Source organism: Notolepis coatsorum (genome assembly GCF_963971535.1).
Source record: "Notolepis coatsorum genome assembly, chromosome: 6".
NCBI lineage: Eukaryota > Metazoa > Chordata > Actinopteri > Aulopiformes > Paralepididae > Notolepis > Notolepis coatsorum.
Window position 1 is genome coordinate 27,844,352 of NC_140170.1, and position 27,022 is coordinate 27,871,373.

The 27,022-nt window shown below is 43.7% G+C and overlaps 1 protein-coding gene across 1 annotated transcript; it reads right to left on the reverse strand.

The window, feature by feature from the left end:
* Window positions 1-686: 686 nt before the first annotated feature.
* LOC311229413 (uncharacterized protein) lies at window positions 687-26,110 on the reverse strand (the record flags this gene model as incomplete). Its single annotated transcript, XM_084315497.1, has 8 exons — window positions 687-1,301; window positions 2,343-2,442; window positions 3,743-3,861; window positions 9,358-9,488; window positions 10,811-10,898; window positions 12,001-12,147; window positions 19,501-20,102; window positions 25,975-26,110. 8 exons carry the CDS (start codon window positions 26,108-26,110, stop codon window positions 1,248-1,250), a joined length of 1,377 nt encoding a protein of 458 aa, XP_084171623.1. The 3' UTR covers window positions 687-1,247.
* Between the last annotated feature and the right edge of the window lie 912 nt (window positions 26,111-27,022).

Sequence of the window (27,022 nt, forward strand, 5' to 3'; positions counted from 1 at the left end):
AGGGCTAACTCTGGGTGTTAATAGAGCTGAGGGGACACTAAGGAACTACATTATGCTGTTAGCTAGCAGGGCTAACTCTGGGTGTTAATAGAGCTGAGAGGACACTAAGGAACTACATTATGCTGTTAGCTGGGACACTAAGGAACTACATTATGCTGTTAGCTGGGACACTAAGGAACTACATTATGCTGTTAGCTAGCAGGGCTAACTCTGGGTGTTAATAGAGCTGAGGGGACACTAAGGAACTACATTATGCTGTTAGCTAGCAGGGCTAACTCTGGGTGTTAATAGAGCTGAGGGGACACTAAGGAACTACATTATGCTGTTAGCTAGCAGGGCTAACTCTGGGTGTTAATAGAGCTGAGGGGACACTAAGGAACTACATTATGCTGTTAGCTAGCAGGGCTAACTCTGGGTGTTAATAGAGCTGAGAGGACACTAAGGAACTACATTATGCTGTTAGCTAGCAGGGCTAACTCTGGGTGTTAATAGAGCTGAGGGGACACTAAGGAACTACATTATGCTGTTAGCTAGCAGGGCTAACTCTGGGTGTTAATAGAGCTGAGAGGACACTAAGGAACTACATTATGCTGTTAGCTAGCAGGGCTAACTCTGGGTGTTAATAGAGCTGAGAGGACACTAAGGAACTACATTATGCTGTTAGCTAGCTAACCTCAGGTCACCCAGTAGTGATTAAAGAATACAGTGTTGGTACATGGAGCTCATTGAAAGGTGAGGTTGAGGGCGGCTAGGTGGTGTAGTGGGCAAGGCGCTCGCCACCAATGCAGGAGAAGCTGGGTTCGAGCCCAGCTCTCCGCATTGCTATCAGCTTGGCTGGTCGTTCATACTAACACAATTGGCAGTATTAGGGGGTGGGAAAGCTGATGGGTGGGGATCGGACGTTGTGGACAGCGACTACTACAGGTCGGTTGGTGCGCCTGCGCAGTAGAATCAGGAAGCGACGGGGGCGGCGTGTCCCTCCAAAGCGCAGACCCCGCCGCTGAGAGATCACGCTGTGCAGGTGAAAAGATGCGACGGCTGCCTCCTCGAGTACCGGAGGGGACACGTGATGTAAGGCTTCGTCCACATTGCAGCTGGCTTGTGGGAGGCATGGCCTAACAACGTTCGAGACAGGGGAGGGTAGAATTGGACGATACAAAATTGGGATGGGAGAAAACTAGAAAATGGGAGAAAAAAGTAGATAAAAAAAAAAGAAAGGTGAGGTTGACGGGTGTGCTGTGACGCCACTAGCTGCTGCTCTCCGACACGTCGGCTCTGCAGATCGGACAGGTGGCGCTTTCCTGTAAACAAAAACACCAGGGTGAATGAAGTTATTCTACCTGAAAACATATGGGTTGTCCTACAGATATGATATAGTTCTACCTGAAAGGTATGTTGTTAGTGAGTTATCCTACAGATATGATATAGTTCTACCTGACAGCTATGTGTTAGTGAGTTATCCTACAGATATGATATAGTTCTACCTGACAGCTATGTGTTAGTGAGTTATCCTACAGATATGATGTAGTTCTACCTGAAAGGTATGTTGTTAGTGAGTTATCCTACAGATATGATGTAGTTCTACCTGAAAGGTATGTTGTTAGTGAGTTATCCTACAGATATGATATAGTTCTACCTGACAGCTATGTGTTAGTGAGTTATCCTACAGATATGATATAGTTCTACCTGACAGCTATGTGTTAGTGAGTTATCCTACAGATATCATATAGTTCTACCTGACAGCTATGTGTTAGTGAGTTATCCTACAGATATGATATAGTTCTACCTGACAGCTATGTGTTAGTGAGTTATCCTACAGATATGATATAGTTCTACCTGACAGCTATGTGTTAGTGAGTTATCCTACAGATATGATATAGTTCTACCTGACAGCTATGTGTTAGTGAGTTATCCTACAGATATGATATAGTTCTACCTGACAGCTATGTGTTAGTGAGTTATCCTACAGATATGATATAGTTCTACCTGACAGCTATGTGTTAGTGAGTTATCCTACAGATATGATATAGTTCTACCTGACAGCTATGTGTTAGTGAGTTATCCTACAGATATGATGTAGTTCTACCTGACAGCTATGTGTTAGTGAGTTATCCTACAGATAATGATGTAGTTCTACCTGACAGCTATGTGTTAGTGAGTTATCCTACAGATAATGATGTAGTTCTACCTGACAGCTATGTGTTAGTGAGTTGTCCTACAGATATGATATAGTTCTACCTGACAGCTATGTGTTAGTGAGTTATCCTACAGATAATGATGTAGTTAACTTCTACCTGAAAGGTATGCGTTAGTGGTTTATTCCACAGATGTGTGGACCGTACCTTTAACCAGCGGTCGATACACTGAACGTGGTAGTCATGGAGACAAGGCAGCATTCGAAGCTGTTCCCCACCGATGTAGTCAGAGAAACAGATCTGACACCTGGAGAGACACTGGTGGTGAGTGAGGCTCAAATTGATTCATGAACAGACAGACAGACAGACACACACAGACAGAATCAACCGACAGACAGAATCAACAGACAGACAGACAGACAGAATCAAGAGACACACAGACAGAATCAACAGACAGACAGACAGACAGACACACACAGACAGAATCAACCGACAGACAGAATCAACAGACAGACAGACAGACACACACAGACAGAATCAACAGACAGACAGACAGACAGAATCAACAGACACACAGACAGAATCAACAGACAGACAGAATCAACAGACAGACAGACAGACAGACAGAATCAACAGACAGACAGAATCAACAGACAGACAGACAGACAGACAGACACAGACAGAATCAACAGACAGAATCAACAGACAGACAGACAGAATCAACAGACAGACAGACAGAATCAACAGACAGACAGACACACAGACAGACAGAATCAACAGACAGACAGACAGATAGAATCAACAGACAGACAGACACACAGAATCAACAGACAGACAGACAGAATCAACAGACAGACAGACAGACAGAGAGAATCAACAGACAGACAGACAGAGAGAATCAACAGACAGAATCAACAGACAGACAGAATCAACAGACAGACAGAATCAACAGACAGACAGACAGACAGAATCAACAGACAGACAGACAGACAGAATCAACAGACAGACAGAATCAACAGGCAGACAGACAGACAGAGAGAATCAACAGACCGACAGACAGACAGACAGACAGAGAGAATCAACAGACAGACAGACAGACAGAATCAACAGACAGACAGACAGACAGAATCAACAGACAGACAGACAGAATCAACAGACAGAGACAGAATCAACAGACAGACAGAATCAACAGACAGACAGACAGACAGAATCAACAGACAGACAGAATCAACAGACAGACAGACAGAATCAACAGACAGACAGACAGACAGACAGACAGACAGACAGAATCAACAGACAGACAGACAGACAGAATCAACAGACAGACAGACACACAGACAGACAGAATCAACAGACAGACAGACAGACAGAATCAACAGACAGACAGACACACAGAATCAACAGACAGACAGACAGAATCAACAGGCAGACAGACAGACAGAGAGAATCAACAGACAGACAGACAGACAGAATCAGACAGACAGACAGAGAGAATCAACAGACAGAATCAACAGACACAGACAGAATCAACAGACAGACAGACACAGACAGAATCAACAGACAGACAGAATCAACAGACAGACAGACAGACAGACAGACAGACTCACTGCGTCTTCCCTGCGCTGTGCGCCGGGTTGTATCTCTTGGTGGGAAACCTCTCGATCTCCCACTCGAGCATGGTGTTCTTGGCCACGGCACCCTGGCGCTCCTCGAAGGCCAGAAGAGCCTGAAACACGTTACATATCAAATAGGGCTGTCAGTTGATCGCGTTAATTAACTCAAAATGTATTAAAAAAATATATATATAGATTTAAAAAAAAATTTAATAATATTTTCTTTTTATCTCATTCATTCCACAAGAATGTAGAATACACATTTACAGACTTTTTTTTTTAATATGGTCCATTTGCATGTTCTTGGTATCTGATTCTAGGGACATCTATGAATCTCAGGGAGTGTATTCCCAGTAGGGGTGTAAAGGTACCGTTTCAGTGTGTACCGTCCCGTACCGAACGGCTGTGTAGTGTACCGAACTAATACAACGGTATGTTAACCACTAACCACCGCCCACCGGGGGATGTTTTTTCACAATCTAATATAATATTTTATTTTTTTTATTGTTTTACAAGTCGATTATTAATTTCAATATAGAATATTCGTTGACAGCCCTACAAGTACAATTAGTTACTGCACACTACATCACCCCTGAGTGGAACATGGAAAGCCAAACTTACCCCCACTGTACCGAAAACACGTACCGAACCTTGACTTCAAAACCGAGGTACGTACCGTACCGTGTTTTTTGTATACCGTTACACCCCTAATTTCCAGTGTCAGAAATACTGTGGGCTAGATCCACAAAGAATGGATTGCACGGTGCAAGTTGCACCCTTACTTACAATTCATTATGAATTGAAAATGGGGGACCCTGATGTAAACAAGACGAAAGTCTTTCTCTGGTCTGCATCCCCTTAACAATTGTGCATTGAGCCGTACTGTATTGTACCCATTCTGCAATCTGTTAACACTTTGGTCGCCAGGCTTATATTCTTAATAAACCATCCCACGCCAGCTCTATTTGTCTATGGAGAAGTTCCCCTTCTTTGCAGGGCTATAACTTTTTAAATTGTATTGCTAAATTGACATTACTATGGCCCATTCAACATCAAGTATCTATTGTTCAGGGTGTAGCAACGTTATACTTTTTCATTCACATATTCATACTAAAATACGGTCTAAAGTATAAGTATGTTTTTATCGTTTTCTGCAGCTTTCTCCAGAACGTGATTTATAGCCCTAAATGCATTATATTGATGATTGTATACAGTTTGATAGCAATCGGCGCGAGATAAATTTCAAATGGACGTGCTTCTAGAAGTTACTACTTATCATCTGATGTTGACCGGATGGGGGGGGGGTCGTTTATAATTCCGTGGCCAACGTTAGATGATTCATCAAGTGTGGGTGATATGATCTTTAGAGCAGTTTGTATCGAACACGTTAAAAAATAACGCTGAAACTAACCGTAGCTTCCTCGGGCCGTTGGGCGATGAGCGTGGAGCAGAAATATTCCTATTATGGGATGTAGAAATATGCGATCCATCTCCAGGTTGTATAATAGTATATACGTCCAAATCATGGTGTTTATCGAGTTATTGGTAACGGATCGCTATCCATTGTGTCGCGCTCGAGTCCTGGGACTATTAGCGAGTGATCGGACCGAATTGGAATGAGCACCAGCTTCCATTTCCTGTTTGAGCGATCCGCCGATTGGCCACCAGATGGCGCTCTTGAACCGTTGGCGAGTTGAGAGGGGATCAACAGTAGATCTCAAGTCTCCGGGGGATAAATATGATTGCGATCACAGATTTTTGAAATATTGATATCAAAGACGTGGTACGGCGTCTTTGGCAGAATGAGCATGGCGGGGAATGACGTGGTAAGGCGTTTTTGGCGACCATAGTGTTAATAACATTTTCATTCAATCAATCAATCTGCGCTGTGATTGATTGAATGAAAATTTTATTTTGAGTAAATTGTAATGAACCAAATGAGAATATCAATAATTTTTTTTCAAATTGACCAGACCTAAAAAATCTAAGCAAATTAATAGATGGAAGATGATTAAACAGAAGTTTTTGTAGATACAGTACTGAATTCTGCCATCCAGACACATGCAATTTGAAATATGATTATAGAATATAGAATATCAGGCATAAAATGGTTATGTGATTAAAATGCGATTAATTAGATTAATTAATTACAAATCCTGTAATTAATTAGATGAATTTTTTTAATCGCCTGACAGCACTAATATTAAATATAGCTGCCCCCAGTAATGATCTCACACCAGCTCCAACACATTATACTTTTATATTTCCTGCACAAAATAAAATGAATCTGGAGCCGCAAAACCAATTTACCCTTACAATGAAGATAACACAGTGTATTACGTTTTATATATTATACTATATATATAGATAGAGATATATGCGCATAGAATAAGGCATATATTATTGGAATTCGTTTTCTCTAACAAACGCATCTATTTCTATATTTCATGTCAGACAGATTCGGCCGCCAGACACGCTGGTAGCGCATAGCGGTTTTGTGTATCTGTTATTTAGTTAGACCTATTGGACATTTTCATCGACATGAGGATATCTTTCGTTTTGTTTATTTATTAAGTTAAAGGTGACATGCATTATAAATGGCTTTTTTCAGTGTCTAGCATTGTTTTATAGTAATAGGAGTTAGTATCAATGTGTCTGTGTCTCTAAATACCATATTGGCGGATTGCTCTCATTCAGCTCAGACCATTTCCTGCTTGATTTAATTAGGTCATTCTGATTTGACTCGCATCTACCGTCAACATAAAACCATCCACCACCCGTTGGAGGAGTAGTGGGGGAGAAGAAGAGGAATATTTTTAAATAGCAAGAATTATCGACTGGCAACTCTGTGCTCGTTAGACCTGCAGCTGCTGGTACTGTATGGAGAGAGAGGCGGGGGGTCTCATCTCCATAGCCGAACCGAAGACACACAACAACAGCGGGGGGTCTCATGGGGAAACACAACTAACACTCGTCTTTATTAAATGTTGTTTCGGGTTTTCCCACGAGAATGCACGCCTGGTTGCGTCTATTATGGAGAGAGAGGCGGGGGGGTCTCATCTCCATGTACAGTAGCCGAACGGAAGACACACAACAACAGACAGACAGCTCAGTGATTGAAACCTACGCGTTTGTGCGACCATGTCGACCTGAACAATGGGGGATAATAATAAGAACGAGCCGCCTCGGGGCCTGGAGGGAGAATACCGCAGGCGGAAGACGGCCGCTGCTGCTGGAGCTGGACTGAGTCATGTGAGACAAGCCGGCGGCAGCGCGGCACACGGAGCCGGGGAGAAACCACCGCCTCGCCCCGCTGGTGCTTCACAGCGCGTCTCAGGCGAGAGCGTAAAGGGGGGAGTAATAGCATAGGTCAGTGGCCAATCAGAGCGCAAAATGGGAACCCGGAAACACGAACGCGTTGGTAAAAGCATACACGCGTCCTGGACTCTGACCTCATGTTCTGGTCCGGGACTCTAACCTCATGTTCTGGTCCTCGACTCTGACCTCATGTTCTGGTCCTGGACTCTAACCTCATGTTCTGGTCCTGGGCCCTCATTCATCAACGTGTTCTACGCACAGATCTGTGCTTACCCTGTGCGTACGATCATTTCTAAGCAAAGAGTGGGATTCATCAATTTCGATTTGAACTTGACTCCGTGCTTACATCTACGCACAGGTCAGACCAGGCGTACCTCGCGCCCAGTGGTAGAATATCGTTACTACGCATAAGCACTCCTCAGTCCTGCATTAGTTTCAAGGCGGAAATAAGCTTCCGTGCATTAGTGTTCAACTTCTGTATGACCCGTAATTCATTATAGTTCATTGTAAAATAGCGACAGTAGTGTAATTATAACGGGCTCACACGCGAACAAGAGGTTGGCCTGCTTGTTTGGCACGGGGGGGCAGACGCAAAACACCAACCTCCAAACGCGATTAGATATTGTTTCAAATAAAAAGCAAATTATTTTGTGTGTCATGATTCCAAATAAGATTGGTCACGAAATGCTTTCTACTTCAATTTGTTGGTTAGAATAGATGACCTCCGTTGAAACTTCACTGAGACTAACAGTCTATTTGTGAGCTCCCGCACAGATGTGATGATAATAATAATAATAACAATAATAATAATAGCTTCATTTTATATAGCGCCTTTCAAGAGACCCAAGGTCGCTTTACATAGATAGGGGGGGGGGGGGAATAACAAAGTAACAAACATAGTGGACAGACACACAACATATATATATGATGATGGAATTCATTCAAGATCCTCTCCACCCTCGGGTCTTTGCCACCGCGGCACGGTCCATCGTGATATTGGAGATGGATCGACCAATAGACTGTTACTGTAGCTGTCAAAGCTCCATCACAAATGCAGTTATGTGAATAGAAAGGGATTCCACTCAGTCAATGTTGCGATGCGCATTTGCCTGATACATGTTATTGCTGGATGCCGGGAGGAAGGCGATGCTGAATGTTTTCAATTCATTAAATAAAACGGATACTTTTTGCAAGGGTTTACTGACTGTCATACAAATGATCAACCAACTACATACTGTAACTTTTCAGTGCACGTTCTTATTTACATTGTGACAACAGCCTTGTGAGTTCCCGCAGTGACCCGCACACAGACATGATGGAATTCAAGTTCATGTTTGTATTGATCACATATAGGCAGGCTACACATGGCGTATCTGCTACATCATACATGGCAGTAAGATTCATTGTTCTTGTATAGCTCTCGTATTATTGTTTATGTAGGCTACCCAATACTGACATCAAAATGGATTGTAGTATGCCTCTAGAAATCATATGCAGCAGGTAGAAAATTGACGGGAGATCCATCGCGATTTGGAATCAAATTGAGGAGAACTTTAATCCCTGGGTATTAATCAAACAACACGGGAAAACGCAGTCATATTCCAGCGCAGTCTTTATTAGCAGACAACAAAATAGATGCCTCTAAAAATCATATAGCCAATCGAACACAACTAATAAAGGCATTCATATTACAGCACGGTTATAATGACACACAACCAACGCCAAACAGTGGTCAACGAACGGTCTTTATTAGTATTTTGAGCTGTCCAGGCAGAATTGCAGCAATGGTCTTAGGGAGCCGTTGATATCTGACATCACCGTTTACAAATCCGCCTTTTATTTATCCCATAATACGCGATAGTGTCTTCTTGGTTCGACAGCAGTGAATTCTCCGTGGAGTTTCTCAGAGTACCGCTCGGGTCAGTCCATTATTTCACATCCCATGGGGGGTGTTTCCTCACTTTCATGACCATATATGGATAATCATCCACGAGCATTGACGGTAGAACAAAGTTCTACGGAGGAGCGTAGAGCCTGCGTACGCACCGTGTGATGAATCCCGACTTCCCTGTGCGTACACTAGTTCTACATTCCGTGCTTACGTGTGGAAATAGAACATATTCTACGTCCACGTTGATGAATGAGGGCCCTGGACTCTAACCTCATGTTCTGGTCCTGGACTCTAACCTCATGTTCTGGTCCTGGACTCTGACCTCATGTTCTGGTCCTGGACTCTAACCTCATGTTCTGGTCCTGGACTCTAACCTCATGTTCTGGTCCTGGACTCTGACCTCATGTTCTGGTCCTGGACTCTGACGTACCTCATAGTCGTTCCCCTGCGTGTCGTCTAACAGGTTGGCTGTTGCGTTTCTATGCCGGGAGCCTCTCTGGCGCCCCCCGTGTCTGTGTCGGGTCCTTACATCTGGTAACACAATATTAAATCATAAAGTACACCTGTGTGTCTGCATTACAGCTGGTAACACAATATTAAATCATAAAGTACACATGTGTGTCTGCATTACAGCTGGTAACACAATATTAAATCATAAAGTACACCTGTGTGTCTGCATTACAGCTGGTAACACAATATTAAATCATAAAGTACACCTGTGTGTCTGCATTACAGCTGGTAACACAATATTAAATCATAAAGTACACCTGTGTGTCTGCATTACAGCTGGTAACACAATATTAAATCATAAAGTACACCTGTGTGTCTGCATTACAGCTGGTAACACAATATTAAATCATAAAGTACACCTGTGTGTCTGCATTACAGCTGGTAACACAATATTAAATCATAAAGTACACCTGTGTGTCTGCATTACAGCTGGTAACACAATATTAAATCATAAAGTACACCTCTGTGTCTGCATTACATCTGGTAACAACACAATATTAAATCATAAAGTACACCTCTGTGTCTGCATTACAGCTGGTAACACAATATAAAAATCATAAAGTACACCTGTGTGTCTGCATTACATCTGGTAACACAATATTAAATCATAAAGTACACCTCTGTGTCTGCATTACATCTGGTAACACAATATTAAATCATAAAGTACACCCGTGTGTCTGCATTACAGCTGGTAACACAATATTAAATCATAAAGTACACCTGTGTGTCTGCATTACATCTGGTAACACAATATTAAATCATAAAAAAAATAACTGCGACGATTGACGCGAGGAAATGATGCCACCATTTATTTTTTGATCTATTTTTTCTCCTCCATTTTTCTGTATCTTTCTCCCATCCCAATTTTGCCCCCCACTGGTCGGTCTAGGGAGCCCTGAAGTCATATCACATGCGTCCTCCGATACATGTGGAGACAACCAGCAGCCTCTTTTCACCTGGCAGCGAGGACTCTCACTGGGGGAGTAACGTGTGGGAGGCTCACACTACCTTCCCCAATTCCCTCCCTCGCTGTGCAGGCGCCCTGACCGACCTGTAGGAGTCGCTGTTTACAACGACCAGGATACAACACACAACGGCTTCCCTCCCGCTGACACTGCCAATTGTGTCAGTATGACGACCGGCCAAGCCGGAGGCACCGCTGACAGCCGGATTCGATACCAGTGTCTCTGCGGTGGTAGACAGACGCTTAGTCCGCTGCGCTACCAGGCCGCCATTTTGTTTGTAGTCCTATGAGGAAAGGAGACCCAGGACTTTCGATGGGCTTTAAAAAAAATAAAAAATAAAAAATAAAACTACATTTCCTAGCACACTGCGTTACATACCGTGTTCAGCCATGAAGCCAACCAGCAGGGGAGGAGCGAGAGCAGCGTAGGCAGCCGTCCAGGGAGACCAGTCAGCCGGCATGTCATACTGAAAAGAGAGACCAGTCAGCTGTCATACTGAGAAGAGAGACCAGTCAGCTGTCATAATACTGAGAAGAGAGACCAGTCAGCTGTCATACTGAGGAGAGAGACCAGTCAGCTGTCATACTGAGGAGAGAGACCAGTCAGCTGTCATACTGAGGAGAGAGACCAGTCAGACTGCATGTCATACTGAGAAGAGAGACCAGTCAGCTGTCATACTGAGGAGAGAGACCAGTCAGCTGTCATACTGAGGAGAGAGACCAGTCAGACTGCATGTCATACTGAGGAGAGACCAGTCAGACTGCATGTCATACTGAGGAGAGAGACCAGTCAGACTGCATGTCATACTGAGGAGAGAGACCAGTCAGACTGCATGTCATACTGAGAAGAGAGACCAGTCAGCTGTCATACTGAGAAGAGAGACCAGTCGGCTGTCATACTGAGGAGAGAGACCAGTCAGCTGTCATACTGAGGAGAGAGACCAGTCAGACTGTCATACTGAGGAGAGAGACCAGTCAGCTGTCATACTGAGGAGAGAGACCAGTCAGCTGTCATACTGAGGAGAGAGACCAGTCAGCTGTCATACTGAGGAGAGAGACCAGTCAGCTGTCATACTGAGGAGAGACCAGTCAGCTGTCATACTGAGGAGAGAGACCAGTCAGACTGTCATACTGAGGAGAGAGACCAGTCAACTGTCATACTGAGGAGAGAGACCAGTCAGCTGTCATACTGAGGAGAGAGACCAGTCAGACGGCATGTCATACTGAGGAGAGAGACCAGTCAGTTGTCATACTGAGAAGAGAGACCAGTCAGTTGTCACTGAGAAGAGAGACTAGTCAGCTGTCATACTGAGAAGAGAGACCAGTCAGCTGTCATACTGAGAGAGACCAGTCAGCTGTCATACTGAGAAGAGAGACCAGTCAGACTGCATGTCATACTGAGGAGAGAGACCAGTCAGACTGCATGTCATACTGAGAAGAGAGACCAGTCAGACTGCAGTACCGGACCCGTCGGGCTTAAGGTGCTACTCTTTTACCTCAGTAATTATTCAGTAATTCTACTGAACAATATATTTCAGGACTCTTTCCACCTCGTCATGTTAGACTCACCCTGTGGTTCCATAGATGATGGTGGTCAGGAGGATGATGAGGAGGATGATGATGAGGTGGAGGATGATGATGATGATGATGATGATGATGTCCGCTGTGGGACACTGCTTCCTCACGCTGCTCCTCCTCCTCGCGGTTAAACTGTTCCTAAGGAGACAGAACAACCACCAGGTCAGTCGCCATGGCAACTCTACTGTCCTGTTGTTAAAGAAAACATTATTACTTGACAAGTCAAAATTTCTATCTAAAAATCTATCCTGGAAATCACCACGGGTCCCCAAGTAGCTTAACACTAGTCCAGTGAGAACAGGGAAGTAGCTACTAGTCCAGTGAGAACAGGGAAGTAGCTACTAGTCCAGTGAGAACAAGGAAGTAGCTACTAGTCCAGTGAGAACAGGGAAGTAGCTACTAGTCCAGTGAGAACAGGGAAGTAGCTACTAGTCCAGTGAGAACAGGGAAGTAGCTACTAGTCCAGTGAGAACAGGGAAGTAGCTTAACACTAGTCCAGTGAGAACAGGGAAGTAGCTACTAGTACAGTGAGAACAGGGAAGTAGCTACTAGTCCAGTGAGAACAGGGAAGTAGCTACTAGTCCAGTGAGAACAGGGAAGTAGCTACTAGTCCAGTGAGAACAGGGAAGTAGCTACTAGTCCAGTGAGAACAGGGAAGTAGCTACTAGTCCAGTGAGAACAGGGAAGTAGCTACTAGTCCAGTGAGAACAGGGAAGTAGCTACTAGTCCAGTGAGAACAGGGAAGTAGCTACTAGTCCAGCGAGAACAGGGAAGTAGCTACTAGTCCAGTGAGAACATGGAAGTAGCTTAACACTAGTCCAGTGAGAACAGGGAAGTAGCTACTAGTCCAGTGAGAACAGGGAAGTAGCTACTAGTCCAGCGAGAACAGGGAAGTAGCTACTAGTCCAGTGAGAACATGGAAGTAGCTTAACACTAGTCCAGTGAGAACAGGAAAGTAGCTACTAGTCCAGCGAGAACAGGGAAGTAGCTACTAGTCCAGCGAGAACAGGGAAGTAGCTACTAGTCCAATGAGAACAGGGAAGTAGCTTAACACTAGTCCAGTGAGAACAGGGAAGTAGCTACTAGTCCAGTGAGAACAGGGAAGTAGCTACTAGTCCAGTGAGAACAGGGAAGTAGCTACTAGTCCAGTGAGAACAGGGAAGTAGCTTAACACTAGTCCAGTGAGAACAGGGAAGTAGCTACTAGTCCAGTGAGAACAGGGAAGTAGCTACTAGTCCAGTGAGAACAGGGAAGTAGCTACTAGTCCAGCGAGAACAGGGAAGTAGCTACTAGTCCAGTGAGAACAGGGAAGTAGCTACTAGTCCAGTGAGAACAGGGAAGTAGCTACTAGTCCAGTGAGAACAGGGAAGTAGCTACTAGTCCAATGAGAACAGGGAAGTAGCTACTAGTCCAGTGAGAACAGGGAAGTAGCTACTAGTCCAGTGAGAACAGGGAAGTAGCTACTAGTCCAGTGAGAACAGGGAAGTAGCTTAACACAAGTCCAGTGAGAACAGGGAAGTAGCTTAACACATTCCCGCCAACGACGAGTATACTCGTTATTGGCCGCCAATCGTTGAACGCCAACAACGAGTATACTCGTTATTTGATCGATATTTCTTTTATTCAATACTTCTATTCATTACAGGCGCACGGACTCGGGGTTAACATGGGGAATCCTCATGAGAATGTAAAAGTGCAATACCAGCCGCATCACGCTAGACGGCGGTATCGAGCACCCTTTCTACCCTTGTATCTTTCTCTGTGGGACGGCCCCAAGTCTCCGGTTTCCAGTGGTGGGAATCACCAGTTTCATCACGATACGATATCAATTCTTTGGACAACGATACGATATTTGCCGATATCACAAAGTCTGCCATAATACGATACGATTCGATTCAGGTGCCTGCGATCGATATGAGACGATATTATGTGCCCATTTAACACAATCAGTCACATTTAGATAATCAATTGACGTTTTTATTTTTGAGCTCTTCCAGACATTTAAATGAAAAACAATCTATTGTTTTGAATACAAATAGACCTCCTGTTCACTGAAAAGTGCCACGTTTTTATATATTGAGCTTTAAACTTTAAGTAAAATGTTTTGGAACTCACAACACGCAACCTAAAACCCCTCCCTCTCCCAAACTCTGCCGGGTGCTGGACTGCAGTAGCAGCTGTGGTGAAGCTTCCCCGAGCACCGCTATTTCTGGAGGTCCTCTCGTCTTTGTGAGCCTTAGTTTGGCTCCTGATTCCCTCTGTGATGTTGCCAAAGAGCGGGTGTAGGACTTCCTGGGCTTCTAGGTTGACAAATTCGACCAGGTCGCGGCAGTTGGCGCTGCGTTGCTCTGTCCTCAGCAGCGCCTGGACCTTGCTTCTCCACCGATCTCTCTGCTTGTACGGAAGCTTGGCGGTGATGGCCCGCATAGTCGGTGCGCCGTCAAGCTCCTGTACGTACTCCACGTCAGTCATAGCGTTGAGGCATCCCGTGAGGTAGAGGCCGAAGGAGCGGAGCGCCCCTCCGTCCTCGGGCGGAATCATGGGCCAGTCTAGCGCCTTGTCTATATACGCCCTTGATATGATGTATCCATTTCCAAAGTGCTCTTGCAAGAGCCGCCTTGCCTCGGGATAGCCTTGTTCTGAGTCCATTGAAAGACAACTTCTTATCAGCTCTCTTGGTTCCCCAGCCGTGTACTGCTCCAAGAAGTACAGCCGGTCCCTGCTGCTATCTGTCTGGTCCTCCACTCCGTGTTCAAAGGCCCTGATGAATGGCCTGTACTCCATAGGTTCTCCCCTGAATGTAGGAATCTGTTGAGGGGGCAGCCTCCCTGGGAATTCCACCCTGGCCCGTCGGTATTCTTTCTGGGTAGCGCCGCCTGGTGCTCTGGAGCTGAGACGGTCACCAGGTTCCCTTTTTATCGGGACGGTCAGTGAAGCGGGCCGAGCCTGCTTGCAGGCTTGGGATTCGTTGGTCTTCCCTTTCTCTATGTAAGAGCTCCTTCCTCTAATACGGGACCCTTCGTCGGGGGTTCGTTGGCCCACACGCTCTCCCAGGACTTGGAACTTAGCCTCTACCTCAGCTATCGCAGCCTGTAACTCATCGAGTTGTCGTGTTTGCCTTTGCGCGGAAAGCCGGGCTATCAACTCGACCCTTTCTAATTCAACTTTCCGACGCGCGTTTGCAGATGATGTTCTGGAAAGCGTAGTGGCTGGTGCTTTCGACCCTTTCCCTCCGAAGCCGGATGCCCTGTCTTCCGGCTCGATATCATCTTGGTGCTCCATAGCCTCCTCCGTACGCTTACGCACCTCGTCCATCCATTGATTCATCGCCATGTGCTCAGTTAGCTCACCTAACTTAGTCTTCCTTTCCTTTTCAACCTTCTTAAGTTTCGACATTTTGTGGTTCTCGTGTTCTCCCTTTTCCTCTTGGAACAAAGTTTTCGTACTAATGTGCGGGCCGGGGCTCCACTCCACTGGTCAAATTACTTACTCGTGAGTAGTACATCCGTTGATGAAGAAAAGCAATGTCCACAGCCGCTCCGTGTATAGTAAAGATATTCAAATGGTTTATTTGCAAAGTCTTTCTTTACAGAAGTGGTCCTAAATCTACTTTCCTAAATATTCTCATCACTCATGCACATACTACTACAAGGTTAGAAAACTGTATTTTCCCCCGTCTCCAAAATCACCGCCAACTCCACACAGGAAAATTCCTTCGTAGTGTGCCAGCCGTAAATCTACTTGCTGGCTTCTGGCTTCAGTTCATTGTTGAGTCCATCCTTTCGGTCCCGTCCAGTCTGGTCGAAGATGCAACTGACCCAGAGAGAGAATCGTGGCTATATATAGAGACCCAAATGTTCTAGAATGTTCGGTTATGACATCATACAGTGACATCACGAATGTTCCAGAACGTTCTATCATGATGTCATACTGTGGCTCTAGAATGTTCTATGTTCCAGGAAGATCTATTATCTCCGCTACGCCACCCAGCCGCCCCTCCTATTTGATTATTGATAATAGATCGATATATCGATCTGGATCGATGTATCGTCCCACCCCTACCGGTTTCATGTTTCCTTGTCGGGCGAGGGGAGCAGTTCTCCCGGTTCCATTGAAGCGTGTGAAATATCTCCGATCCATATGTTGTGGTGAATTATGCCTTCGACGAAATGGACATTGGATTAGGGCTGGGCGATATGGCCTAAATATGATATCACAATATTTTCTGACCTTTCGGCGATACACGATACACATCACAATGTTTTTCCTTTTTTCCCCAAACAATTCATTATGAGGCTTACCAAGACAGTATTTGAGTTTGCAAGCTAACATTAAAGACAAAAGACTCATGCATTTAGCATTTTTATATTATATATTAGATTTAGATGATTGGATTCTTAGATCATATATTTAGCATTTTAGCCTTTCGTTTTTTTAGATTATATATTAGATTAGATTTAGATTATTAGATTATATATTGTAACTATTTATTATGTATACATTTATTATTTGAACGGCTTAAGGCTATATCTGTACTTGATGTTTGTTTGTTGTGTTCAAACTTCAATCAAATCAAATCAAACCCCCCCTCTTAAAAACAAAAACCTGTGTTTAACCTAGCCATCTATAAAACATCATGCTAAAATTGTGAAACAAATGTCCTACTCCCCTAAAGAAAGAAATACATAGCAAACATGACTCAGTTATCCAATAGTGCTGTTGCTTTTTATTTTGTTAAAATCTTTTAGTTAATAAGACTAAAAGACTACAATATGACTACAACGGTTTCATGACGGCTTCCTGTCCTCGCCGGAAGTGTGTCGGATACCTAAGTTAACTTAACGTTAAATGTTCAACAACAGAACAGATTGCTGCTAATTAAACACTTCATGGAAACAGAGTAACGTTAACGCTATGTCGAGTTCATACGTGTAGTGTAGTATGAACTCGACATAACATTAACATTACTCTGTGTCCACTCATGCGTCGCAGATGGATGGTACACTATGTTAGCTCCGTAGCTAATCCGCTCATAGACTAATTTACCGATAGCAGTACTGTTAACGTCGGATATTATCAATACTCCTGGGTTTCGGGGGGCATCCCTAGCACAGAACCACCGCCTCTCTGTCTCTGGCTAGGTGTGTGCGCTTGCGTGCGTGTATGTGCGTGTAGATGATGTAATTTGGGCAAGTGTGTGTGTGTGACTGACTTTTTTTTCTGCGAGAGGGAGAGGAAAACATTTAGCACTGTGCTTGTAAGTCTCATCTCAGCCGCGGCAGCCTCTAACGCGAGGGCAAAACATCACGATATCCACGATACGTTTAAAAAGTGTATCGTTAATGAACTGTACCCGATATTTATATAATATCGTCATATCGCCCAGCCCTACATTGGATATACCAGATGGCGATCAAACAATTGGAATATAATTTTTGGAATACTCCCGATCACAGGTAAGGACGATTTGACGCAGCCCAGAGGTCGCTGTCTACTAGTAGCAGCTTCACAGAGCTGCTGAAAGATAAACCATCCATCAAAACTACTGTCATACCCTTTGATATTAACACTTTGGTTGCCTAAGGTTAAATTAATGATATACCATAGATTGCCAGCGCTATTTGTCTATGGAGAAAGTCCCCTTCTTTGCAGGGCTATAACTTTTTAAATTCTATTGCTACATTGCCATTATTAGGGCCCATTCAAAGTCCTATATGTATTGTTCATTGTGTAGCAACGTTAAACTTTTTCATTCACATATTCATAGTAAAGTATGGTCTAATGTATAAGTATGTTTTCATCTCTTTCTGCAGCTTTCTCCAGAACGTGATATATAGCCCCAAATGCATTATATTGATGATGAAATACAGTTTGATGGCAATCAGCGCGATATAAAAAATTCCAACTAGACGTACTTCTAGAAGTTACTACACGTCATCTGATGTTGACCGGATGGGCGAGGGGGCGTTTATAATTCCGTGGGCAGCGTTATACCAATCATCTAATGTGGGTCAAATGTTGATAATATCAGTTATTATCGAAGACGGTAACGTTACACGCTGAAACTCACCCCAGTCTCCGCGCGCCGTTGGGCGATCATCGTCGAGTAGAAATTTTATCATTATGGGATATATTATTACCCGGTCCATCTCCAGCTTGTATAATGGTATATACGTCCAAATCATGTTGTTTATCGAGTTATTGGCAATCGATCGCTATGTAGAGTGACGAGCTAGAGTCACGGGACATGTACCGAGTGGCCGGAAGCAATACGGACGTCTAGCAAAACCTCTAGTGCGCTTCCTGTTAAGCGCTTGCGCCGATCGGCCACCAGATGGCGCTCCTGAACCGCCAGAGAGCTCAGTGGGTCCTGCTGGTGAATCTCAGGCCAGCGGAGGGACATTATGAATCCGATCGCAGATTTTTGAAATATTGATATAAAGACGACGTACAGCGTCCCCCGGCAACTTTAGCATGGCCAGCAAAGACGTCTAAAGACGCCCCCTGGCAGTCAAAGTGTTAAGATCTTATATTTAAACCCACCCTCGCTGAGTCTGTGTTCTATGTCTGCCTTCTCCTCTAAATGCATTTGGTTTGACCTGCTGACCCGTGGTGCAGGCTGGAGCCCAGTGGCTGGAGCCCAGTCTCTTTTCCACACACGGTTTGGGTGACCCGTTGACCTTTTGGCTCTGGGCCCCTCTTCACACACACACACACACACGTGCACGCACGCGCACATCTCCTCTTGCTGCCTGCGTCTGAAGCCCTGGCCGTCTGACACGGGCGCACACACTCACGTACACACCGATAGACAGTTAGTTTCACACACACTTACACGCAAACATACACACAGATAAACACACATAGAATTTATGGCCACCACTTGGTTGCTTAAGTATCACAAAAGTGTCATGAATAGCACGAAGTGAAAGAGTAATGATTAAAACTGAGGACATGAACTCGGGTCTAGCCTCGCACACACTCACTCAAACAGATACACAAACATATACACACAGATACACAACCCGCCCAAATGCGGGGGACCCCAGAGACCAATTATCGTTCGGCCCCCACCCTTAATGAAAGGCACGTACTGAAAATACCCCTCCCTCTACCTTCTCTTCCCGCGTTATTCTCTTTGTCCTCGGCTATGACGGTGACAACTATCAATCATTAAGCCAGGAGGAGGGGTGTCCAACGACAAATGTATAAATGATGTGACGATGTATTATCGCGACCACCATTTGGCAACTGCTCGCTCCGTGTGTGGAGGGGCATGCATGCGGTGGTCCGGATTGTGATCTATTCGTGCTGTGAGAGTTCAGTAAACTGCAGACTGCCATCTGACTCCGTGTCTCATCTCTGCTCACCACGCCGACATTCAATTAAAAGAACCCAGGGTTAAGTTACATTATAAGTGGGAGATTCAAGAGATTATCCTTTTACTGCTCTGTAGCTGAACACCTTCACACAGACCCCACCCGTTCATACCTGCAGACTATGAGCGAAGGCAGCATCTTCCTCCATCTGAGCTGTGCGAACCATGGCATCATCCTCATCATCACTGATCACGATCTCCTCTTGTGCGCTCTCCTCTCGTGCGCTCTCCTCTCGTGCTCTCTCCTCTCGTGCTCTCTCCTCTCGTGCTCTCTCCACGTCTGCCCTCTCCTTTTGTGCTCTCTCCACGTCTGCCCTCTCCTTTCGTGCGCTCTGCTCTCGTGCTCTCTCCTCTCGTGCTCTCTCCTTTCGTGCTCTCTCCTTTCGTGCGCTCTGCTCTCGTGCGCTCTCCTCTTGTGCGCTCTCCTCTCGTGCTCTCTCCTTTCGTGCTCTCTCCTTTCGTGCGCTCTGCTCTCGTGCTCTCTCCTCTCGTGCCCTCTCCTCTGGTGCGGTCTCCTCTTGTGCGGTCTCCTCTTGTGCGCTCTCCTCTTGTGCGCTCTCCTCTCGTGCTCTCTCCTCTTGTGCGCTCTCCTCTCGTGCGCTCTCCTCTCGTGCGCTCTCCTCTCGTGCTCTCTCCACGTCTGCTCTCTCCACGTCTGCCCTCTCCTCTCGTGCCCTCTCCGATCGTGCCCTCTCCTCGTCTGCTCTCTCCACGTCTGCAACAACAAACACAGGCGGGTATTAATACTAGAGGTCCAACTCCCTCGCTGAGGAGAAGGTGTATTTGCACCATGAGAAGGTTCATAACCTAAATAGAACTTTGCATTTTTCACTTTCCAACAATAATTCCCTGGTAAACTAGTTTTTTTTTTTAATATGTCAAATATTGTCTGCTCACACTGCACCAGAAAGGTAGGTTCCCCTGAATCATATAAGGTATATAACACTTGATACTGACTCAAAGAATAAGCTCAGAATTGGCTAAAATATAACACTGTCACACACACACACCTCTCTTTCAGTGCGTGATTAGGAATTGGTGCTAGATTCAGAAGGGGCAGTCTCTTGGAGCGAGATCACATTAATGAAAGTGTACGGTATATAGAACAGACACTCATACGCAGCAATGCGCCTCCGAACATGGTGTGATAAACATGAAGCGATATATTTTCCTTGGCATGAAACAGGAAATAGTAATCAAACCATCAGGGACACTTCCGTCTCTATTCAATAACGTTTTACCCTGAGGGATGATTTACAATAAAGTGCTAAAACCTGAAAAGTAGGCTACTTACATTCTTGACGCTAGAACTCCCAAAATAGCGTTAGCATAAAAAAAGAAGGTAGGCCAGCTGTAGTTTACCAGAGAAAAATGTACTATACAATTTATTTTAAAATATGTTTCAATATAAATAAGATGGCAAAGTTAACTTAAATAATACACAATATTTTGCCTTCATGGCAAATCTATTTAATTTTTCATTTTTTGGTCACGTTTGTGGTGGCCTATTTTGTTTTCAACCAAATGTTGATGACATAAATGTTTATGCTCGTAAAAGTATCACAACAAAGATTGTCAATCACAAATGTAATTTAGATTAAAGAAAAAATATCTTCAACAAAAAAAAAGCCCATCATCACTCATCACCTTCAGCAAACTGAACCTTTATGTATTTAACAATATAATTAGACATTATAGACATCTCTGCAATGTGGTCTCTTGTCTTCCTTGTATTCTTTTTCATATTTCATTTTTTCAGTATTGGGGGTCCGTAGGATTAAAGCACAGATATTCAGGATCTAGTAATCTTGAAAAGTCTGAATCTGGATCAGGGTGATCGTATCCTGGATTGCTTTGAAATACCGGGACAAAATCTGGCCGAGTTGTCTGATCCTGGATGATCCTCCTCCTCCTCAAAAAAAAAAAAAAGGATTTAAAAATGATCAGATAGGGATTAAAAGTTTTGAACTCCTGGGCCCTGTACATTGTATATTACTGTTGCACTTGACCAAAATCAAACAAATGGCAGGAAAATCAAACACTGGGAGGCATGTTCCTCTCCTCACTTCTCCCTTCAGCTCTTCTTTGCAGAGCTATTGATTAATGCCTATTTATGTGGCAAATTATCGAAGAAGTGATGACACTCGGTGGGCATGACATGTTTCATGGACTGACGGTCCTGAAACTTCCGCTCTGTGATTGGCAGAGCATGTGGAAACATTCTAATCCATGTCATCGGCTCGTTTGGCACCTGGACCCTCTGTGGCAGTGCTTCCCATGAGTTCTCAGAGAAGAATAGCTTGTAATGGACCTTGCCATCACTGCTAAACTGAAGAGCCCGCAAATTATGTACAGTCGGATCTCCAGCTTTTTTGCCTGGTCTGATGCTGAGGATGTAAGAGCCATTCAATTTCAGGATTTCATCATGCTTGACCACTTTCACATGGTAGGGTGATGGTCTGATTCTTGCAGTCTGGAGTATGATCATGTAGTCTCTCGGGGTGATGATATCTGTAATAATTTTACGTTCAATGGTACTATGCATGCTGTCACACCATTTGTGTGTGTCCAGCAGTGTTGGGCAAGTTACTTTTAAAAAGTAACTAGTTACAGTTACTAGTTACTTCTTCCAAAAAGTAACTAAATTACTTACTCAGTTACAAATTATAAAAGTAACTAGTTACTTCAGAAAGTAACTATTGCGTTACTTTCAATATATATATTTTTTTACATAAACAACATACACAAATCTAAACTATTTTAATGTTGCTGTGGGACAAAGTGAGACTAGCCTCCAATCAAATGCCATGTATGTAGATATTATAATTACTATGTTTATATATTAGTGGATCATACAAATACAATAGATGTTTTGGAACTTTTGATATGTATTGCCCCTCAACAGGCCACAACTGGGCAACATTAAATTATGCTTGTTAAGCACTATACCAAAAATAAATAACAAATATATACTGATTGAATGAAAACTTTATTTAACAGATTGCAGAATGGGTACAATACAGTACGGCTTAATACACACAATTGTTAAGGGGATGCAGATCAGAGAAAGACTTTAGTCTTGTTTACATCAGGGTCCCCCATTTTAAATTCATGACATACACAACATACAGATATAAGAATCTAATCGAATCATTCTAAACCAATCTAATCATGACATTTAAGACATGCATGACATACAGATATATATCTCTGCGCACCAGACTGTGCTATTAAACCAGGAAGTGCAGCACTATGTTGAGCCCATAGATATATATCTATGGTTGAGCCTGTCAGCAGTAGAGCCACTACTGCCCTGCGCTGCAACACAAGAGTGAACCGCTGTCTCACGCTGACTGCTTGCTTATTATGTTGTTCCGTTGGATTCATTTTAGATTATTTGTACTGTACACTACACAGACCCGCGGTCTCCGCTGACTGAATCGCTTGTGTTGTGGCTCAGACTCTCGATGCGTTAGACCCGCCCACCTCTACCTTTGATTGGCTTACCATGACATTTTACTCAGCCTCAGCCAATCGTCAGCATGTATGCTTGGCTCGTGCACTGCCCACTAAACAAGGAAGAACATATTATTGCCTCTCGGCGCAGAGATCTGTCTGATGAAAGAAACAGGTTCATTCATAGCGCCGCATTTTTTTGCAGTAACGCTAACGCCGTTATTAAGATTGGAAGAGTAATCCGTTAGATTACTCGTTACTGAAAAAACGAATGCCGTTAGTAACGCCATTAATTATAGCGCCGTTATTCCCATCACTGGTGTCCAGCAACAAGGTACTTCTGTGTTATTAGTACCCCATATTTCCTGGCAAGCTCAGAAAATGCATTTGCCACATTTGCATTGCGGTTCTGATAACCACAACCATCGCTCCACACTACTATCTCTGGATGATCTTTGATCAAACCTTCGAAATGGCGATATTGAAGGTGTGCGAATACTTCGCTACTGAGATCGCCCTGAGTCTCGTCCCACATGTAGCAGTACCCTTCCTTTGATTTCAAGTCATAGAGGGTAAAGTTATGGACCTGCAGTTTTGTTTTCTAATACAGGCAGCTGGCTTGGGTTTTTGGACACAGCAGCACGGCTTGCAAGTCCATTGTCCAAACGGACTTCTCATTGTTTGCAGAATCATTGTCGTGGGATTTCTCTAGTCTTGCTTCATCTTTTGCCATCACATGTGCATCATATTTGGCCTTACTGATATTACCATGCTTGAATGAAACACAAACATCACACTGATCTTTTCGAGGAATGAATACGGAATACTTTCCTTCATGGAACACATCTGTAAAATGCCGTATCCCAACGGCCCTCACTCCAGCAGTTGCAGCTGCTTGTTGATATGCCCGATGTAGTTGGGAGATCGTTGTGCCTGGGTGAAGGAACTTCTTGTCTTTGTAGGTTGCTGTGCTTCTGCAGTAATGCGAATCAACAGTGGGCAGGTCCTTCAACCAGTCCTTAAGGAAATCTGTGACGTCAGTTTCCAGCTTTGCATGCTTGCCACTCTTAGGTCCAGATTTAGTTGGCGGGGCTGCTGCTTATTCGTCATGGTCGATGGTGTCTTCATTCAGCCAGTGTCTAATGGTTCTTTCAGGGAGACCAAGTGTAGAAGAAAAAAGTGCCTGGCACACTTTATGACTCGTTCCATCCTGAAGTTTAAGTTGGTAGGACAATGACACATTGTGCCTGGATTCTTCAGCAACTTTCCTTTGCTTTATGGCGACCTTTGTGACCAAGTTTTGATGTATAACCGACGTTCTTCCCAGGTTTTCATCGACCAAACATTCTGAAATATCCACTGCCACCGTTCTTCTGTAATGGATTGGCAGTCTCGAGTCTTGACTCGTTGACAGAACTTTGAATTGCAGGGAGGACCCTTAGCCTCGCAGGTATTTTGTTGCCACCTTTGCCCTTGTATGGCATTCCTTTGAGACGTTTCTGCTATTTTGTGTTTGTAATTAAACTATAATTTGTGACAGTAAAAGACTAAATAACTACACAACATGTATAGCCTGGCCTATATTATAGTAAACCTTATCACTTACCAATAGGGGACGAGCCCTGAATCATGGAAATTACTTCATCCAGACTGTAGCTTTTCTTGCTTCTCGAAGCATCTGCCATCTTGAAAACTTGTAAAATTGCCTAAGTCGCATGTCTTAAGTTGTGACTTAGGCAAAAGATAAAACTGCCTAAGTCACTCTTGACATAGGCAATATTCTTCCAGGGTAGAAACAGCATGATCCTTTCAATTAAGGATGTAGGCGATTGTACCAGAGGGTGGCCAGCGTCATGAAGATATTGAGTTAGGCAAAAAAAACATTTCTCCAAAAAATTACTTAGGCCATTATTTTAAGAGGGTGACGATATTTTAATCTTGAATCGAATCTAATATGATAATGTAGTGGGTACTTACATGGACTGGACAGAATTCACCTACACTGTCACTTTAAGAACACAGGGGATTGTGGGTAGGTGAGTCGGCCATATTAACACTTTGATCGCCATGGTTAAATTCATAATTTACCATCCCTCGCCATCTCTATTTGTCTATGGAGAAGTTCCCCTTCTTTGCAGGGCTATAACTTTTTAAATTGTATTGCTAAATTGACATTATTATGGCCCATTCAATGTCCTTTATCTATTGTTCAGGGTGTAGCAAAGTATAAGTATGTTTTTATCGTTTTCTGCAGCTTTCTCCAGAACTTGATTTATAGCCCCAAATGCATTATATTGATGATCAAATACAGTTTGGTAGGAATCTGTGCGAGATAAAAAATTTCAACTGGATGTGCTTCTAGGAGTTACTACGTATGATCTGATGTTGACCGGATGGGCGGGGGGTCGTTTATAATTCCGTGGGCAACGTTATATCATTCATCTAGTGTGGGTGATATGATCATCAGAGCAGTTAGTAAAGAACACGTTGGAAAATAACGCTGGATCTTACCGTATCTTCCTCGCGCCGTTGGGCGATGAGCGTGGAGCAGAGATATTCATATTATGGGATGTAGAAATACCCAATCCATTTCCAGGTTGTATAATAGTATATACGTCCAAATCATGTTGTTTGTCGAGTTATTTGCAACCGATCGACATCCATTGTGTCAAGATGGAGTCCTGCTAATGATAGCGAGTGCCCGGACGAAATATGGGTGAGCACCACTTCATCCACATGACTTCCTGTTGGGCGATCTGCCGATCGGCCACCAGATGGCGCTCTTGAACCGTTAGAGAGTTGAGTGGAGCTCAGCAGTATATCACAGGTCCCCGGGGGAGAAATATGATTTCGATCACAAATTTTTGAAATATTGATATCAAAGACGTGTTACGGCGTCTTCGGCAGAATGAGCATGGCGGGGAATGACGAGTTACGGCGTTTCCGGCGATTAAAGTGTTAACTCTATGCTTGGTTTGTTGTGGTGGTCACACTATGCTAATAAATGATACACACCGATGTGTGGTCAAAGAAACCAACTCTCTCTGATCGTGATTTCGCACTTCCTATAATAATGATAATAATAATAAAGTCATCAAAAAAGCATCTCTGTCTCACTTGTGTCAGTTTACCTGTTGAAGGAGGGATGTCGGCCTCAGAGTTCAGCCACAGTCTCTCTTCACTCGTGAGGAAGGACAGGGAGTGTGTGTGGAGGCTGCTGGAGTCTTTGCTGCTGGCCAGCCTCTTCTTTGCGGTGACTTGAGCCATTTTAAACCTGACTTAGGCCAAATTACTTCTTGAGTAAGTGACTTGGGCAAAACGTGTCACTTCTTTTATTCCCATTTCTTTGACAGACAATGGGGAAGGATAAGCCACACTAGCAGGGCACACAGAGACTCAGGAGACAGAGGGCAGTTTGGCCGTGGTTGGCCCTTTAAGGCGAGACACCCCAGGTGAATAGGCAAATATACTTTTTTTTGTTGATTTTGAGATTGTTATATTTTGCTTCCTAAACATGTCTTCTATGAAACTAGTGACAATAAAACGTCAATAACACACATTTAGTTGTTTATTTTACTTCATTTTGCCTTATTGCATCCATAAATGTGCACATATTTAATGGGGAAGTGCCTCATTTGCATATATAAACATAAAATTCAGAAAACTTGCAATATATTTTTTCTTAGTTTATATGTACATAACAAACTGGGAACGTTTCATAGTGATATCTATTCAAATATTTTTTGCCTATTAGGGGGTACTACACTGTTTGTAGCCTGTGTGTAGTTCTGTTCAGTTCAATAACATCATTATTATTATTCAGTTATCAGGCATGTGTTTAGGTTGTCTATTACTAATGGTTTGATTAGGTATTGTGTTTGTAAATATCTGTTTAAAAAAAGTATGGCATTTTACAATACAGAACTTTTAAGGCGTTTTCCCAAAAATGAGTTTTAATGAGTTTTTCCTCATACTGAGCCAGAAATCTCCACTTCAGTAGCACTCGCATACACCAAACCTTCCAGTTCTATTCATATCTATGTTCTGAAGGTATTTACAGAAAGGTTTGTTGATATCGCATTCATACCCTGATTTATATCACATTGTATTCCTAAAAACATGGCGAAATATGGAATTTTACCATAACAATTTACTGAAGTATTTTCTGATTTATGGAGT